This window comes from Pyricularia grisea (genome assembly GCF_004355905.1).
Source record: "Pyricularia grisea strain NI907 chromosome Unknown Pyricularia_grisea_NI907_Scaffold_4, whole genome shotgun sequence".
Lineage (NCBI taxonomy): Eukaryota > Fungi > Ascomycota > Sordariomycetes > Magnaporthales > Pyriculariaceae > Pyricularia > Pyricularia grisea.
In genome coordinates, this window is record NW_022156718.1 from 3,281,055 (window position 1) to 3,298,788 (window position 17,734).

The following is a 17,734-nucleotide window of genomic DNA, read 5'->3' on the forward strand; positions in this document are numbered from 1 at the left end:
TTTCAATCACTTGGATGGGTATTCTTAGATACAGGGATTCTTGACTTTTTGCTGGAGATGGTCGGTGACACCGTCAATATAACCTGTTTACTTGTCTACCTAGTATGCGTCAGCGATATACACGCAATTCCACCAAAAGTCTAAGTAGGCAGAGAAAGTCATGGCTTGATATTTAGCAACTCGGGGGAAAATCAATGGAATTTGTTCTATTCTCCTATGAATGGGGGAAGGAGAAATATTCTAATAATGGAATATCTATACTGTGGTGTTCTTCCTCAGTTACCATATTGAAACATGATACTGACAGTCCTCTCCAGAGAGCGAAAGCCAGTACTTCCACGACCCCATCATCTCCCAAAGGAGCTTATTGTATGTACGCTGACACCAATGTATGTACAGCAGCAAAGGAGAAAACATCTTTGTTGAAAAGGAAAAATTTGCAAACGTAAGTGACTTTCTTCGTAAATCTCCAAATGTCCATGAAAAGACTCCATTCTCGTGGTTTGTCTTTGGCGACTTGTTTTTTTTTTTTTTTTGTAAAATTCCGAAGTGTTATTGTGAGGAAATATCATAAAGCATAAAAGTCCAGCAACCCTTTCATCACATCACATCCAGGGACCACTTGAACGTACAGAATCGCGCAAACATCTGGACCCTTGTGGCAATTTCGTTTTCCGTTATTTTTTTTCGTGTGTAAAAAACGGGGTATAAAAGAGAAATCGAATCCGGAGTCTGGACGGTAGAGTAGAGAAAGACATATTGTTTCCCTCCCTTTTTCTTCCAATCTCATATCGCATCAAACTAAAAATGAAATAAACTCAAAAAAAAGGAAAGCGAAAGTATTGAAGAAGATCCGAAAAGGAGAGAAAGAAAATCCCGGTCATCCCCTCACCCAAATCTCATGCATACCTCTGACCCCATCTCTTCCTCCATGAAGCACCATAAATGTACACGATTGGGAGGAACGGCACAAAGAAGGCGATGAGGCCGACGTAAATCATAAAGGCGTTAAAGTAGCCCATGTTGATGACCCAATTCGACGCGTCAAACGTCAGCAGGAACGCAAAGATGAAGCGGAACGACGCGATGCTGACCAGTGCCGGCCCGGCCAGGTGCGGGTAGCACTCGAGGACGTAGACGGACGACGTGGAGCTCGTGCCCAGGAAGCCGTAGGCGATAAAGGCAAACGACGCCAGGAACACGGGCCAGCCGTATTGTTCCGGGTGGCTGCCAGCGAGGCCGAAGAGCAGCGACCCGATCAGGGCGAGCGAGATGGGCAGGACCAGGTTGATGAGCTGGTTCTCCGGGGTGCGGCGGCCGGTGCGTTTCGCCATAAAGTTGGCCAGGTTATCGCCGAGCGGACCCTGGACCAACGCCACGACGACGGCGCCGATCAGCACGGCCGTCAGCGAGAAGCCGATCTTATCAAACGGCCAACTGTACGGCTTGCTGATCAGCACTGGGGTCGCGGTAAGTCCCGCGGCAAAGGTCACCGAGATGACGATGGAGTTGAGCATTGTGACAAAGAGAACCTGCGGGTAGAAAAAGGTCCGCATCGTGTCGAGGAAGGCTGTAACTCCGGCTTTCCAGTTGATGTCGACGGGGAAGGGGTTGATGTCATCCTTGTAGGACCGTGGCTTGTACTTGATGTGGGAATCGTCACGAGGGATTCCGGCTAAAAAGCAGAAAATTTGGGCGAATATTTAGCAAATGTACCAAAAAAGAGAAACAAAGAACAGAAAAAAAAAAAAGAAAAAAAAAAAAGGATCAAAACTCACCCATCTCTGCACGAGTACGTTCCCAACGCGTCTCAGGCAGGAAGAAAAAGATACCAATCAGGAAAAAGCTAGCAGCGCCCGCGGTGATGTAGTAGACGTAATGCCAAGACAACTCGGTGATGATGGTCGGGGTAGAAAACCCAATGCCGATGATGATGACGCCCTGGGCGGCAAACGCAGCCGAGATCCACGTGTTGCGCTCGTGGACGTGGACCATGTCCTGGATGATGAAGGGAATCAGAGACTCGACGGTGCCTGCACCGATGGCCTGGACGCAACGGGCAGCCAGGTGGGACTCGAACGATCTGCTCCCGCCGGCCCAAGCGGCGCCCGCGATGGCGATGAGGCTGGTGGCGAGCAGGACGGGCCGGCGGCCGCAGGAGATGGCCATGGGGACCAGGAACAGGTTGGACAGGCCGATGACGAGCAGCGGAGCGGACGCCAGCATGTAGATTGCAAAGACGGACGGACCGCTGCCGAGGTGGTCGAGCAGCTTGAGCGGGTTGGAGCCCTCGGGGAACCCGCCCGAGTTGATCAGGTCCCTCAGGTTCTTGCCCGGGTCGGGGAAGAGGCCAGAGTACTCGAGCGCAAACACGGGCAGCACAGCGCCCAGGATGATCTCGGCAGACGCGGCCAGGGCGCCGAAGAAGGAGAGGAAGAAGATGGCCAAGATCTTGCGCACCATGGGCAGGTTGATGGGATCCCGCGGGTCGTTGGTAGGGGCGGGAATCAGGATCAGCGACCCGTCGCGGTAGATCTGGAACTCGTCCGCGTCGAAGTTGTCATTGTTGTCGTTGTTGTTGTTATTGTTGCCGTTGATGTGGTCTTCATCATCGGCTCTGCAACCCTGACCGAAATCAAACACGTCGTCATTGCGCGGCGGCCGTGGTGGTGGCGGAGGCGGCGACGTCATGGCGGTGGTTGCGTCACTCTCTCGCTTGAAGTGTCCCAGAATGGGGCCCTTCTCTTCCAAACTGGAAGGACGGTACAGCTGACCGATGTGCTCCTCGGCGTGGGTATCAAAAGCTGTCTCCAACTGAGCGGCAAAGCCTTCCATCTTCCAGCCCAGCTCTCTGGTGCTGCTGCTGGGAGAGGTACGTTGAGTCCATGCGGCTATGCCCACCTCTTTAGAACTGCTGTTGGGGGAGCTGGTGGTGAGGGAGCCACGCTGGGCCCTTGTCGAGTTGCCCATCTCCCTGGAGCTGCTGTTTGGGGAACCACGCTCACGCTGGACCCACGTCGGGACTGAAGAACTAATGATGTTGCGGCTGTACATGATAACCACTCATAGCCCGTATAGCTAACACAAGTTGGGAAGAATGGGCTCTGTTGCGGAGAACAAAAATAATACAAAACAAAAAGACAAGATCGATAGAGACTTTGAACCAGCACAGGACGAGACCAGCTGAATATCAAATGGCAGCAAACCCAATCGTTAAAGGGTTCATCGTCAGGGTATACCTTGTGCTGCCCACATCTCTTTGACGCAATGGACGGACCGGGTCAAGCTGCGGCAAGCTCGGAACTCTTTCAAGACCGCATCCGCATAGGTAGAGAATAGGTAGAGAGATAGAGCGTGTGGGTGGTGGGTATGTGCCCTTTGTTACTGCAGCCTGCAGCGGAACAGTATAGGGTTCGTCTCTGCATTGGGTCTAAAACGCTTAACTTCAACTCAAAATGACGCTGCTCTCCCCCCACGCAAGATCCAGCCAGGCCTGGGGGGGATGTAAATGGAAGAGGGGGGGCAAGAAAATGGGACGAAACTTTAAAGATGCGGAGAAGAAACATTTTGAGATGACGATGCAAGCAAAGCCCAGATTTCTTCAAATTTTGTTCCTCCGAGTTTTCTTGCTAATAGCATTTTTTTTTTCATCCATTCATCCATCAGTTGCTAAAAGTTGCTACTTGCAAGGCCATGGCGGCTGCAAGGCTAGTCCCCCTTGAGCAGCTTTGATGCGCCAAAGCCACTCTTGTGTGAGACATTGTTCGTCCAGAGGACACTTGGGTTGTAACGTCAAAGCTTTTTTTGACGTGCCGCAATACTGCTAGCCAGGTACTAGCGAGCAATCCCGTAGAGGGGGAAACACCCGACAGTTGTAGGTTTCTGTATGTGGCTTGAGATGGAAGAAATAAGCCAAGTCTGCATCGGATTGCGGCACGGCAAGTCTACAGCGCCCGGGTTTATTCCTGATTCGAGAACAGACAGAATGTGCCTGTGCAGGGAACGTGCGTAAAAAAAGAGATAGTGTAGTCGGTGCGAATCCGATCTATCATCCTGGGGTAACATCCGAATTAAACTAAGAAAAAGAGAGGGGGGGCAGATGACATTAAGAATCGTGGCGGAGATATACGCAGTGGCTTATGATCAACGACCAATAGAATTCAAAAAAAGCGGAATTTCCAAAAATGTCAATGGATAATAATAAAGCAGGAACCAATTAACTCCAAGTCGTCCGATCTAGACATATTTGCTAATGAAGGAAATCCCGGAATTCTACCCACTCTCCCGGAGAGACTTTGTTGGGATATACGAATCTTCTTCCCAATTCAGTATTTCTCTCTCTCTGAAAACCTGTTTGAGAAAGACGAAAAAAGAAAGGACAGAAAAGAAAGAAAAGGAAGGAAGAAAAGAAAAAAAAAAAAAGAAAAAAGAAAGAAGAGAAGAGATGTCGTCTCCAGGACAAACATGTCAGCTGATCCTGATTCATGTCAAAAACATTATTCCTTACACATAGGTATCATCATTGCTGCCCTCCGTAGTATGGCGGCACATAAGCGTCAAAGTTGTAGTAAAGCATGTCTGGGTTGCCGAGACTGCTCACGTCCTCCTGTTGCGAAGTCGTCGTCTCGTTCACCCAGGCCCCGCAGAAAGCCGGCGACAGCGGGCTCTGGTGCTGCAACCCCCACAGGCCAGCCTGCTGGTGCAACGGCGTGGTAGGATCCTGATCGGTTCTTTGTTGTTGCCGTTGCTGTTGATGATGGTGCTGCTGCTGCTGCATCTGCTGCCTCGGAATCTGATGCGGCGGGGCCGACGCCGCCGCCGCCGCCACCATCGTGTTGATCCCCAGCGCCCGGCGCTGCTGCTGCTGTTCACTGCCGTGATGCTGCTCCGCGACGACGCGCACGCTCGTCACTGGGCTCGAAACCGTGCTCAGATCGTTATCGTCCGTCTCCATCGGGCCGCTGCCGAATTCCTCCAGCCCCACCGGCCCGGCTCTCCTAATCAGTGGGGGTACGCTCATCCAAGTGTCCGAGCTGACCCGACTGAGCTGACCGTCCTCTTCCTCTCCCCGCTCGGCGGGTTTCCTGGGGCTCAGGCGCCGCTGCTGCGACGATTCGTACTGCTGCAGGAGTGCGGGCATGGCCTGCTCAAAGATTCCCCTGGAGATGGCCAGGATCTCCTCGTATTGCAGGTGCGGCGGGACCTGCGCAATGGTCGCCTCGTTTAGGATCGTAGCAGCCTGGTCGGATGCTAGAAATGCCTGGAAGGAGTGCATCTGGGGGGATAGCTCGAGGTCGACGTAGGGTGATGCCGGGGGCGTTTGGCCCGGGAACAAAATCTCGTAAATTGAATACCACTGCATTGGGGAAGGTTCATCCAAGCGCCGTTAGTCTTGACAGATCTCAACACCAAGTGTTTGCGAACAGCCCACTAACCTGCTCAACCTTGGTCTTGTTCCTCTCCGCCCTCCTCTCCAACAGCTCCTGCTGCTCCGGCGTGACGCCCTCCCACGTCTTTTGCACGCAATTCTGAGACAAGCTGCAGCTCTGCGCCCTGACGTGAGCGAGTCGGGCCTCGTCGTCGGCGAACTCCTCGGAGCAGACGTCGCAGTGGAGCGGGATGCGGTGCTTCCTCCTGAGGTGCTGCTTGACCCTCGAGATCTCCTTGAGCTTGTACGTGTGGCAGCCCTGATACCTCAGGGGCTTCCACTTGCAGAATGGGCAAGCCCAGAGCTCCGCCGTCGTGCCGTCGCCGTTGCTCGAGATGCTGTTGCCGCTGGCCCAGGGTCCCGTCGAGCTGCGCCTCTGCCTCGTCCTGCCCGCGGTGATATTTTCGCCCTCGCCGTTGTCGCCGGAAAAGTCCTCGTAGCTATCTATCGGGTCCGCCATGGCACCGGGCTGAGTCCTGCTTAGCGATGCTGCTGCTGCTGCTTGGCCGGATCGCGAGTCCCACGTCGGCTGAGAGGCTGTTGTTGGCGAAAGCCATCTGAAATCTTGATAACTGTGATGAGCCATGATGCAGGTGTGAATAGGATATTTGATGAATACAAAAAAGAAGAAAGAAAGGTCGGAAACCCCCGACTTTGGTGGTCGATGTCTACCCGCTGTCTAAAAGTTTATTGCAACAATGCAAGGTGCCAGCCTTAACCATGTAATATGAAGCGAGTGACAAGGCCGCGAGTATGATCATTAACGACTTTGTATCAGAAAGACATTAGAGGCTTGATGGCGAGAGGGAACGGGGGAGTTATTATAAGGCACCACCAGGCCGCCATGGATATAAATAAAAACCACAAGAAGTTTGCAGAAAAATAATGTCCGATGAGAACATAATCCGTTTCGCTAGCCAATGGGAGGGAGCCCAAAAAAACAATAAAAACAGCATGGTAGCTTTGCTACCTGGATGCCTCGGCTCATTGACGTCAAAAAAGCCCACATCGCGGAAGGGTAAAAAAAAAGTAATGACAGAATGCCGAGCCAAGCAGACAAAAGAGCTATATTGGGCTTGTAGGCTGTGTGCAGCTAAGCCGGAGACCGCCGTGGATCCGCACTAAGACACCCAGGGTCTACCGGTTGGTGCCTGGGTTCCTGGATGTCTTGTAGGGCTGACATGAGCCACGGTCATTGGTCAGGTCCCGATGACAAGCAAGCATCCACACCGGACGTGTCTTGCTTTTCTATTTCGATTTTGTGCTCGCAAGCCGAGGAACAAGAAGATGGGTGGGGGGCTTGTTCCTCTCTCTGTCTCTCCCTGTTCTCTTGCATCAAGCAGTCATCCCTACATAGATCCGCCAGCTCAACATTTCCTGAAGAGTACCGGCTTCACATCAATAGAAAAAAAATATATATATAAAAAGTAAATGCTGCAGGCAATAAATCGTTCGGTTGGTACGGACGCATCATGCCCGAAACCTACAGAACAAAATAGTATTGTCTGACCGATAAGTAGGCTGTGTCGGTAACATCGTGACAAGACTATGGCACGTTACTCCGGGGGCGCTTGTTGGACTTGGGTTTGTCTGCCATACCTACTTTCGGATTTTTTTCCTCCCCTCGTCGTCAGATTGCCGATTGTGGAGTGCCCTTGTGATTGAATTGACCAACCAAGTCAACCTCTCATATTTTCTAATAGGGCTGCCTCCCGAAGATGACTGACGATGATGATGCAGGCTTCAACCTTTTTTCCATGGGTATTTGTTCTTGAGGGTGGCTGAGTTCGCGACACTATGCTGCTTTGGAATACAGTCGGTGAGGAAAAGTCGATTCAATTTAGCAACGATGTAACGGCCCTCGTGGCTTGCACGGTGTGGCCGTTCACGGTATGCCCAATCACGTCGTCGCGGGTATGCAGGCCGTATAGGCGAACGCGTCTGGTTGGTAGGAGTGTGCTGACAACTGGGGCCCCGTTCAGCTCTTATTACCCTTGTGTTATCATCGACCAAGAGCTCCACCGCCTTTCCTCCCTCCACTGTTGGAAACCTCAATTTGTCCTAGGTAGACTTCGATGGTTAAATCGGCCCGTATCCATCTTGGCCAACTATGTCAGAGGGGATACTCCCTACGCCATACTGCAAAAATAGCAGCACATCCATGACAGCAAGTTGGGCTGTCTGTCTGTGTCAATGTCAAGGACGCGAAATAGTCTTCTTCGAATGTTTGAAGCTGTTTCCCCTCCATGCAATAATTCACTCAATGCCAAGCCCTAATTCTTGTCCGCTAAGCTGTCAACGGTCGGCCGTCTCAGCGACAAGCAAATCATCGCCAGTGAGTAAGCACGGTCAATATCTCACGTCTCGAGACATGAGGCCTTACTTGGTTAGCTTCGTGACAAGGCTCCAACGCCGGTGCCTGTTTTCAATGTCAAGGCGGGGTGAGCGGCCGTCCGCAATACGAGTCCACGTTCTCTCATCGCCGGCATCCGTGAGGTAGGGCGGGATAGATGTTGGTTTCCATATGCAATCATGACGATTTCGAATCCAATAGAGAGGTAGATGAATCACATGTAATAAAGCACGCGTTTACACACCCGCCGATAAACCAACCATGCATCGCATAACAAACAGCAGAAGAAAAAAAAAGAATTTACAACTTGAAGCTGCCACTCGAAATTGCCTTCGAGGCCTTGGGCTTATTTCCATCGACATCCATGATCTCGCCTTGTCTGTTGATGACCATGACGCCGCCCTTCCGCAGGTCTGACATTGTCTGCTTGCGCTCCTGCGCCTTCTTTCCGATAGGCTTCTTGCCATCAGAACCAGCGCCGGATTTCCGTATCCTCTCCTTCTCTCTCCGGCGACGCCTGAGTTTCTCCTCCCGGCTCATTTCCTGGCGGGCCACAGGGAGACCGCTCTTTGATACGACCTCGCCCGTCTCTGCCGTCTCTTTGCCTGCCTTGTAGACCTCTTGAGGAGCCATCATACTGGCCCCTCCGTTGACGCCTTGTGCTGTCGTGGGCTGTGCGTCCTCCATGGCCACCGTCGCGACATCCGAGACGACAGTGAGCGACGGCGCCGCAGGCTTGGGCTTGTAGTGCCAGCTGCTGAGAGCATCCAGCTTTGCACTGACCTCTTTCCACATCTGCTCGATCTCCTTCTCCTCTTTGCGAAGCTTCTCGTCCGATTGGCTGACATATGTGTCTGGGTTGGCATTCTTGACATATTCCTCCTCATAGATCTCTGCCAAACCCTGCTTCGCCTTGGTGTCATCAACCTCGACAAGTCCTCTGCGGGTGTTGGCAGGGAGATCAGAGCCTGGTAGTCGTCGTATTACCTCGTCGAATTCTTGAGCGATAATCCGACGCTTGATCATCTCCTCAATGCTCTCGCTAACCTCCTCGGTGATGACAGGAATAGGCTTTCCAACATGCTCAAACTCGAGATCCTCTTCCAACAGTGAATTGACAGGCCGCTCGGGAGCCGCTGCTTCACCGGCCAGGGTCCATTCCTTGGGCTTGACCATGGCAGCTTCCAGCTTCCGAATCTCCTCTGTGATTTTTGCTTGGCGCCTTTCGTGGGCCGACTTGCGGGCCTTGGGGTCGCCAGCCTCTACTTCGGATAATTCGTCTTCTGATCCTGACGCCTCGGACATGTCATCAAAGAGGTCTCGCTTCACGCCTTCCATGGCTGCTTCCACATCGTACTCCCTCGGCTGTTTTGGCCTGTAGTCCTTGTTACGTCGGTTATCTCCCTTCTTGGCCTTCTTGGCTGGTGGTGCAAAGAAGTCCTTGTAGAAAATGTCGTCCGCCGTCAACTCATTGTCGTTGCCAGTGTTGACGTTCTCTCCAAATTCGTCGTCACTTGCACCTTCAGGCGCATCCAGATCCATGTCGCCGAAAGTCGGGCCATGTTCATCGTCGTCATCATCGTCATTTTCCAAGTCCGATGGGGGCTCTTCCTCTTTATGGCTTTTCCTTGACTTGGAAGAAGCTTTTGATTTATCAGCTTTGGATTTTGACGGTTGCGCCATAGGGTCCGCGTGCCAGTCGAGATCCTCCTCATCGCTAACAACATCTGTATTTGGGTCTGCCCTGGCATCTTGGTCTTCGAACCATTGTGTCTGCTTGTTGAAGCTTTCGAGAGAAAAGAACCCATCGTTGAGACCATGGGGGTCTTCGACGTACTCATCTTCCGGACCGTCTTCCTCATCGTCGTCGTCCTCGTAGTCGTCCTCATCGCCCATGTCTTCCATGTCCCCGTCTGTAACATCTTGTTCAGACTCCGAGCCCTGAATGCCATTCTCTAGCTCGGACTCATCCTCAGATGCTCCGGACATCTCATCGTCGTCGCTGCCAAAGGCAGAGCCCGATGCGTCGGAGTCATCTTCCGAGTCGTCTGACCCAACCTCGAAACCATCCTCCCCGAATTCCACAACTTTCGTTGCAGAAGCCTTCTCATCGGACGTATCCGCAACCTCGCCATTCTCCTCCAGCTCCTGCAGCAGGGCCTGCGACTCTGATAGCGCCGACGAAATGATCCTCTTGGCCTGCTGCCAGACCTGGCCCGTCTCGAAGCCGTCAATATGCAGCTTGCGAATCTTGAGAACGTCCGAGCGATCCATCTCGGCGCGCTTCCGTTTCCTATTGGCATCGCGCAGGCGCTGGTGCTGCTCGTCGGAGACCTGGCCGGCAAAAGCGTCCAAGGTCTCCTTGGTCAGATCCAGGGAGTGCTTAGGTGTCGCCGGGTCAGGCCGAAGGAATTTGTGTCGGTTGGCGACCTCGAGGGCGGCGAGGAAGCCCTGCCTCGCGGCGAGCTCGGATGATTTCGACGCCGGCGCCATTTCGGGGGCGTACGTTAGGGTGTGCGAGGTCGATGTCATTGAGGAGCTGGTACTACCAGCCCCTGCCATGATATTCAATCTGGTTGACGGGAAGAATGGCTATCTATTGTTTAAGCTGTGTTTGAAAATATGTTTGATTGATGGCAGCGTGGTTCGCGGGCATAACAAACAAGTGCGCGGCCGTCGGCCATGGAAAAAAAAGTTCAAAGGAGCTACCCCACTCAAATTTTTTTGGTAAGTCCATTCTGCTGCATCACCTTTATCGATAAGATTTCTTCTTTCTTATCCTTAATTCGGATAGCATAGCATCGCAAATGGTCTTGGAGCAAATCAACCGATTGACATTCTAGGTCACGATCAGGAAACATACAATCGCTCAATGGCTGATTGCATTTTTTATAGTCAGCCTTTGCGCATATACCAACCACGACAATAACATATTTTTCTGGTTTTGCTCGGGGACAAATAGATAAAAAATTGGCATGAGTCTAGAAAACCTTGATGTGTCTTCGACGAGCAGCACATAAACTTTCACTATCTTTTTCATTTGCTCTATCTGTTCGCGTTCCACTACGGTACAGCAGAGCATAGGGTACAGCCGCCTGCCGAACATGGACTCCAATTGCCGTCTGAGAGCAATGAAGGCATCATTCTGCATGCTGAATGACAGTTTGTCGCGGGGCATTATCGCAGATCAGCACAAATGTGCGACGATCAACCAATCGATACAACACCAAAGCAAGCCAAGTTTATCTGAGTGTTTCCGCGATCTCAAATTTTTTTGTTTCCCCCTTGCTGGTGACCCCCCGCGCGTGGCCATAAATGATCTTTGACGACAACGATGCAAGGGATGAACAGCACCTTGCGTTGACATGCCGGCTGCAACCGAAAAGACCGATAAATACCACTCAACACGGTAGATAAAATTGGTAGAACTAGTTCTAGACCAGAGTTCTAGACCAACTGCATCGACAAGCGCCCTCGGAGTATAACCTCCTATTAGTTCTAGCCCCAGACTTAGTTCCAGTAGCTACTTTACGGAGTATTTTATTCCCGCGACAAGTGGACCTTAAGCAGTAATCATTATAGCTTCTACGGTACGTTTTAGGGCCGGATATTTGTGAAAATGATGCACGCCGTTTCGTTTTGCCTAGGTTGAGTTTGCAAACCTCCGCGGGGAGAGGCGCAAAGACGGACGGCTGTTCGTGACCTCGAGAATACTGTAGATCGAGTAGCACACGGTGCGGTACAGTGTTCTAATCAATTTACGTTGAACTCTCAGAGGTGCTTTTCCAAACCAGATAAAGATGAGAAAGCAAAGTCTGGATGGCCAATTCAGGACAGTGGTCACGCGAGGCATCACTGCCACATTTACAAGGATTTCATGAAACCTGGACAAGTCCGGGAAGAAATGCCAAATTGCAGGGACGACAGGTTCCCTCACTTACTCGGGGGAAACTTTATTTTGCTTATCTGGTAGCGTTAAAAGGCACGTATCCCGTCAATCCGAATTCTCCGTACAACCAAATCCAGCCAACATTCGACGGCAAAGTGCAAGCAAGATGGCGTAGGCGTAGGCGTAGGCAAGATAGGGGGAGAAAGCCTTACCACGAAATGCCGCAGTCAATAGCCTTAATTTTGCCAAATTATACAAGACTTCAAAGTTGACAACAATAAAACAGTAAACGTTTACTGGGTATCTCCTGGGAAGAGACATCACGGGTCGCCATTGGGATTTTCGATTGGCCAGTCGGGTCGGCTTGCCGTATCCACAGAACCTGGCCGCTCACGATGTGGGCATGGGGGCCCTTTCGAGGGGCTACAATGGGTATCGCTGCAACCAAGTGGGAATTTTGCAGACGGGGGAATCTCTTCGCAATATCCGTTAGATATGTTTTGCTGGCTCCCATCTAGACCCTGTATTTTCGCGGAGATATCCAAATAAATGGATTAGAGAGGCGGGATTTTTTTTTTTTTTTTTTTTTATCGCCCGAAAATCCAAAAAGTCCCATCTGATATCAATGAAATTACCAAGCAGACAAACTAGTCTACTCCGTGGACCATTATAGAGGCAAACTTGCCAGGGATTGGCCAGTCGTAGTCTAATCCGGTGAAGTGGTGCAGCGTCTTGCATGCCGCCATGCAACCTAGATGTCGGGTACCACCACAGGCGAGTGACTAAAAGGACGTCCCTGCAAGCAATAGAGGGAGGGTGGCAAAGAGTTAAAAAATTTCAAAAACAGGAGTAGGGAAAAAAAATCGTGGCAATTGACGCCTTCAGAAATGATACAGAACGGAAATATTACGGAAAAGCGCTGACAGCATCATGAAATAAGGACGATATAATGCGACGTTGAATCAAAGAGTAAACTAGAAAAAAGGCTAAGGCGTGGAGGCTGAGATGGGTTGCGAAGAGGTGGTGGTACTTGTACAATAAGTACCCTACTTAGTAATTAATGGGGACCAATTGGGTCAAGTCAGAATGAGGTACAGCAAGTGGTAGGTAAGGGGTACTTTAGGATGTATTGCATGGCATGCATCAATGCACTACTGTTGTATTCCGCTGTCAGGGATGCTGATAAGAAAGCACCCACATGAAGCGCAGCCATTTTCCTGATTACCCAGTCTTGCCAGTTGAACCCAGAGTCGAGAAGGTTCATGATCCTCGGTGGAGCGTGTTATCCGTAAAGGCAAGACGGGCACACATTATATCAACTCGAGCTTGGCACAATCGGGTCTCCTTCGGACTGGTGTTTATCGTAGGTACAATAAAACCAAACTTTGTTCGGATTCCCGCACCTCAAAAGTCCGTACGTAGGTTTACGTGTGTCTTTGTCCTTCAACCAGCAGGAGGCCTTAAAGACTGCTTGCTTGCTTACCGTACTTCGATTTTTCAAGACATTGGACCATCTTCTTGTGCATTGCCATGATTCAATTCTGCAAGTCATAGAACCAACGCCAAGTCATACAATCCTACACGGTGCAACAAAGCAAACCAAACAATCCAGGGCAGCAAACTTCAAAGTGATTCATTCATGTTTTGCGCTCCTCGGTTTTACAAGAGACAGACAGACACGAAGCTAAACGTTTCCTAAGCCTTATCGGATCTCGCTACCTCGGGTAGTAGACCACCACCTTGCCTTTGTATATCTTTATTTTCTACTGGTTCTTTTTTTTTTTTTTCTAACTTATCTACTAACCTTCCACTTAAAGTACATAAGGTGATTAGCTGCCCGTCTATCGCGATCGAATTGGTTTTTCACCTTGTCTGGTCTTCTAATCTCCTTTTACCCTTTTTTTTATTTTAGGCCCGTTTTGATTTGTCTTAGAGAGAGGCAGGGTCTTCTTTTGGCTCTCACACAAACCACCCCTCATTTAACAACCTGGCAAACGCAACCCGTCGCCGAGAGAAATCAAGCGCCTAACCAGTGTAGGACTGGGCACCACAAGCCACGCCCGTTTCCTCTTCCCGGTCAAATCGCCTAAAAAAGTTTCGTCATTGCGCCTCCCACCCGTCCCGTTGTCAGGCCGCACCTTGGCTTTGGGTTGGAAGATCCCCGCACATCACCTATAGAATAAGAGGAGAAAAATTCCTTAGATAAAAAAAAAAACAAAAAAAACTAAAAGCGCCGGCTTTGCGAAATCAGCTCGCGCACAAGCAATTGGCGCAGTTGTGCTCATCAATTGAGCAATCATGAAGTACGGCGAGCTGCTCGAGACCGAGTCTGTACCAGAATGGAGCCTTCGTGAGTCAAGACCCCGTGAAATCGATCTAGCCGCGAGGCCCAAATATGCGGAAAGGGCTGCAGTCTTCCCGGTGTTGTGATTGCGACGCGATACCAAAAAAAAAGTCGCGATGATTTGCGTATGAAGTCATACTGACGGAAAATCCTCCCTTTTTTTTTCTGCTTGCAACCCTGAACTACAGATAATATCGACTACAACAGCCTCAAAAACTTTGTCAAAGTTCGTACAACCAAGGGCCAGGCAACAGCAATCACCATACCGGGTCATCAGGACGCCGCCCTCCGGAAATTTGAGGAAGAGTTCTACACCGAGCTGTGCCACCAACATGCGCGTGTTGGTCTCTTCGTGACAAGCAAAGCGGATGAGCTCTCGAGGCGATTACGTACGTTTCAAAAAATAATCATCTCCCGCAGACTTGCTGACACGTCAATTGGGGGTTATTTTCGTTTGTCTTGGTTGTTACTCATTTCTGTTTACTGACTGACTTGGCTGACTGGCTTGCCGCGCTTGCACATGTCTGTCTACAGAGCACCTCTCCGATTGCATACACAACACCCTGCGAAGATGTGCGCAAAAGCAGATTTCACCCAGGCGACAACGGAGGCTTGCCAGATACGCACAACAGGCATCCCAGTGCGGTGAAGAGATCCATGACCTGGAGCGATTCGTCAACGCCCAGGTTGTCGCCTTTCGGAAGATACTCAAGAAGTATAAGGTAAGTTTGGTTATATGTTTTATCATCATCTGTTTGCATGTGGTGCCAGTAAAAAGAGGCCGCGCGGTCGAGGGAAGACGCGCAACGGACAGATGCGACGACCCGGCTTGTCCGGCAGAATATTCGGTAGCCGGTGTTGGATTAGGGAGGCTTGTCCAGCGCTCTGTGGCTTATCAGCGAAATCGGCGCTGGCACCAACGAGTAACTTTCTCTCTAACGTGAACCTAATCTTTTCGTCTGCATCTAGAAATGGACCGGTTCGCAAACCCTATGTGCCCGATTCAGGGATTCCATTCTTTCCGACCCAAAAAGCTTCACGAACCGCGATTTCCATCAGTTACAGGTCCAGTACGATGACCTTTCTTCCGAATTATTAGCCATCACACCCCAGAACCTTTCGAGACCCGACACTCCGCCATCGGTCGATGAGGCACCGACTCCGGTCAGACGAACCAGCGTCCAGTTCCAACAAGATTCTTTGAACCAAGACCGACCACCGCGGGAGCCGCCTGTGGTTAGCTACTGGAACGAGTACGACAACGGCAGCGACGCTGGTGACGACGAAGGATACACAATATACGTCGACCCAGATGAGGAAACATATCTCCATTTCCCAGGTCTCTCGAGCTTATTGCACGTTCTCGCGATGCCCGTAGAAAAGGCAAAGTCGATTTTGAACCTGAAGGCTGTCGACGGCGAGCGACAGCCACTTCTCCCGAATCATGTCGGAAACATAGCCGCCCTACGCCCAGACGCCTGCCACACGGGCCAAACACTATACGGCACCCACAGCCGACCCGACACTGCGAACCAGCGTGACGTCTCACCCATGAACACTCACACCATGTCGGACGGATACAGCGCCGAGGACGAGCAGAACTTGGACCAAATTAGCGACGACGAGTTCCCTCGAGGCTACGAGGCTCGTTTCGCCGCGCTGCCGTCGATCAACGAGCAGCGTATCGCCAGATACAGGGAACGCGTTCTCTTTTGGGGTTCCGTGGGGGCCAATGTCGCGGCCCTTGTCCTCCTCGGGGTCGCGAGCCTGCTTATCATGACAGGCAAACACCGACTGAGGGTCGAGGTCGATGCGGGCGTCATCGTCGGCGTCATGGCCAGCCTGGCTGCCGCGTGTGCAGCGCTGGGCATGACGCTTGCCAGGAACCAGGACACCATCAGCTGGATTAACTATCTAGCCGTCTACCTCACTTTTACGGTAATTTGCGTCCTGAACGGGATGCTGCTCGTCTTGGTTATGGGCAACACGGTGATGGCGTAGAGAATTTCTAAGAGGAAGAGCGAGGGATGAATCGAGTCGAGCGATAAACAAAGCGTGAAACAATCGACGCCGGTGGCTTTCGAGTGTTTTAATCATATCATAGCGAAAGCCTCTGCCGAGCGGGACCGCCAGATAACAATTGGAGTCATAAATATTGGTTGAGTACAGCGTCGAGGAGGAACATTGTGGCACGACTATATATTGTTTGTGAGGCTAGTGACACTGGTCTTAGAACGGCATGAGGGAGATGAGCAAAGGCTGTGGTCTTGGAATGCCTGTACCTCGGGAGTGAGAGGGGTACAAATGTAAGCCCATCGATTCGGGGGCTTGGTTGTCACTCCAATGACATGGCTAAGATCGGCATTGAGAGAATGGTAGTAATTTTTTTTTTATATAACTTACAGAGACAACTGACGTTTACATGTCACTATTAGCCGTAGCTAAATATATACCCTTTCTTTTTTTTTGATTTTCAAAAAATAAAAAACCAAAAATAAAAACCACTATCAATGGGGCGGATACTTGTCTCTACCCAGTCTAACTTTGGATTTTTCATTGTCCGCAAATGAACTGACGGCGAGGATCTGCCTCTACTGCCCTAAATAAGTGGACGGAAGGTAAGGTTTTACTACATGAATGATATGGTAACCAACTGTTCCATGTGTACATTTAGCCGCCGATAAATGAAATCGGGCCGCTTTGGAAATCTGTACCAGGGAGCGACTGCTGCCGATATGACGAAAAGTTTGGTTCTAATAAATTGGCGGATGGTAACTGCCCGTCCGTTTCCTATATGAATGGATTCAAGGAAGCACTCCTTTTTTTAGTATTTCATAAACTTGACATGCTTAACTCTTGGGTTTACTTTCTTTGGGTAATGCAAATACCTAGTTTTATTTCCAAGTCGTCATCATGCGCCCCTCAACACTCAGTCTGTTTGCGGCGTCGCTGCTAGGATCGGCGCTGGCTAAACCGGAGCAGATCCGGGGAGTGGTGAGTTGGTTTTGTTTTGGTCAATATCCAAAGTTACTATATCTTAAACTTGTTACTTATCTCCAAAAAAAAAAAAAAAAACTTCCCAGCGAGACCCGATCTACCATCTTTACCTGCAGGCCCATCCGACCAATGGTAAGATTATCGAGGTGGTGCTACTTTATCTCGTCGTAGATTTCTCTCTTTTTTTTGTGATTTTGAAGCTATTTTTCCATTGCTGATTCACGATGCTTCGCAACACAAAAAAGAAACACTTGCCGTCCTAGGACCAGAGGCTACGAGCGAGCGTTTCGACATCTCGAGCACCATCAAGTCGGTCAACACGACCATGTACCTCAACGTAGGAACCGAGAGCACCTCTTACAAGTCGCTGACGTTTGGGACCACGGCTTCGACCGACTCTTGGGGGCTGGAGGGCGATACTATCATGACCAAACCTGGTAGTGCATTGGGGAGAAGTAAGCTGGATTTATCTTTCTTTTTCTTCTCTTCTCACGGGCTGTCTGATGGCTTTCTACTTGGCTCCATGGAATAGGATTACTGATTTCTTCGTCATAAATAGACTTGAACTTTGTGGTGTGTCGACTCGAAGGTAGCTTCTGGCAGCTTTGGCTGCAGACTGGGAGCGACATGCCAAGGGGTAACAGTTGCAGCAACTACCAGACCATTCACTTGCCATGCCTTTGTTGATATTCACGGCATTTTGCAGATATCTGAGCGTGGTTA

The 17,734-nt window shown here is 50.6% G+C and overlaps 5 protein-coding genes across 5 annotated transcripts; 2 read left to right on the top strand and 3 right to left on the bottom strand.

Moving 5' to 3' along the window:
• Window positions 1–899: 899 nt before the first annotated feature.
• Window positions 900–3,054, bottom strand: PgNI_07681 (uncharacterized protein; the record flags this gene model as incomplete). The annotated part of the gene is made up of 2 exons (XM_031127691.1): window positions 900–1,675; window positions 1,779–3,054. 2 exons carry the CDS (start codon window positions 3,052–3,054, stop codon window positions 900–902), a joined length of 2,052 nt encoding a protein of 683 aa, XP_030980885.1.
• A 998-nt stretch (window positions 3,055–4,052) lies between these two features.
• Window positions 4,053–6,504, bottom strand: PgNI_07682 (uncharacterized protein). Its single transcript, XM_031127692.1, has 2 exons — window positions 5,436–6,504; window positions 4,053–5,356 (listed from the first exon to the last, which is right to left on the bottom strand). The coding sequence occupies exons 1-2, from the start codon at window positions 6,012–6,014 to the stop codon at window positions 4,520–4,522; spliced, it is 1,416 nt and encodes a 471-aa protein (XP_030980886.1). The 5' UTR covers window positions 6,015–6,504; the 3' UTR covers window positions 4,053–4,519.
• Window positions 6,505–8,081: 1,577 nt separating this feature from the next.
• PgNI_07683 (uncharacterized protein) lies at window positions 8,082–10,343 on the bottom strand (the record flags this gene model as incomplete). The annotated part of the gene is made up of 1 exon (XM_031127693.1): window positions 8,082–10,343. The coding sequence occupies one exon, from the start codon at window positions 10,341–10,343 to the stop codon at window positions 8,082–8,084; it is 2,262 nt and encodes a 753-aa protein (XP_030980887.1).
• A 3,182-nt stretch (window positions 10,344–13,525) lies between these two features.
• PgNI_07684 (uncharacterized protein) lies at window positions 13,526–16,466 on the top strand. Its single transcript, XM_031127694.1, has 4 exons — window positions 13,526–14,020; window positions 14,203–14,403; window positions 14,549–14,736; window positions 14,984–16,466. The coding sequence occupies exons 1-4, from the start codon at window positions 13,969–13,971 to the stop codon at window positions 16,013–16,015; spliced, it is 1,473 nt and encodes a 490-aa protein (XP_030980882.1). The 5' UTR covers window positions 13,526–13,968; the 3' UTR covers window positions 16,016–16,466.
• A 461-nt stretch (window positions 16,467–16,927) lies between these two features.
• PgNI_07685 (uncharacterized protein) lies at window positions 16,928–17,698 on the top strand (the record flags this gene model as incomplete). Its single annotated transcript, XM_031127695.1, has 4 exons — window positions 16,928–17,008; window positions 17,098–17,143; window positions 17,257–17,466; window positions 17,571–17,698. The coding sequence occupies 4 exons, from the start codon at window positions 16,928–16,930 to the stop codon at window positions 17,696–17,698; spliced, it is 465 nt and encodes a 154-aa protein (XP_030980883.1).
• Window positions 17,699–17,734: the final 36 nt, after the last annotated feature.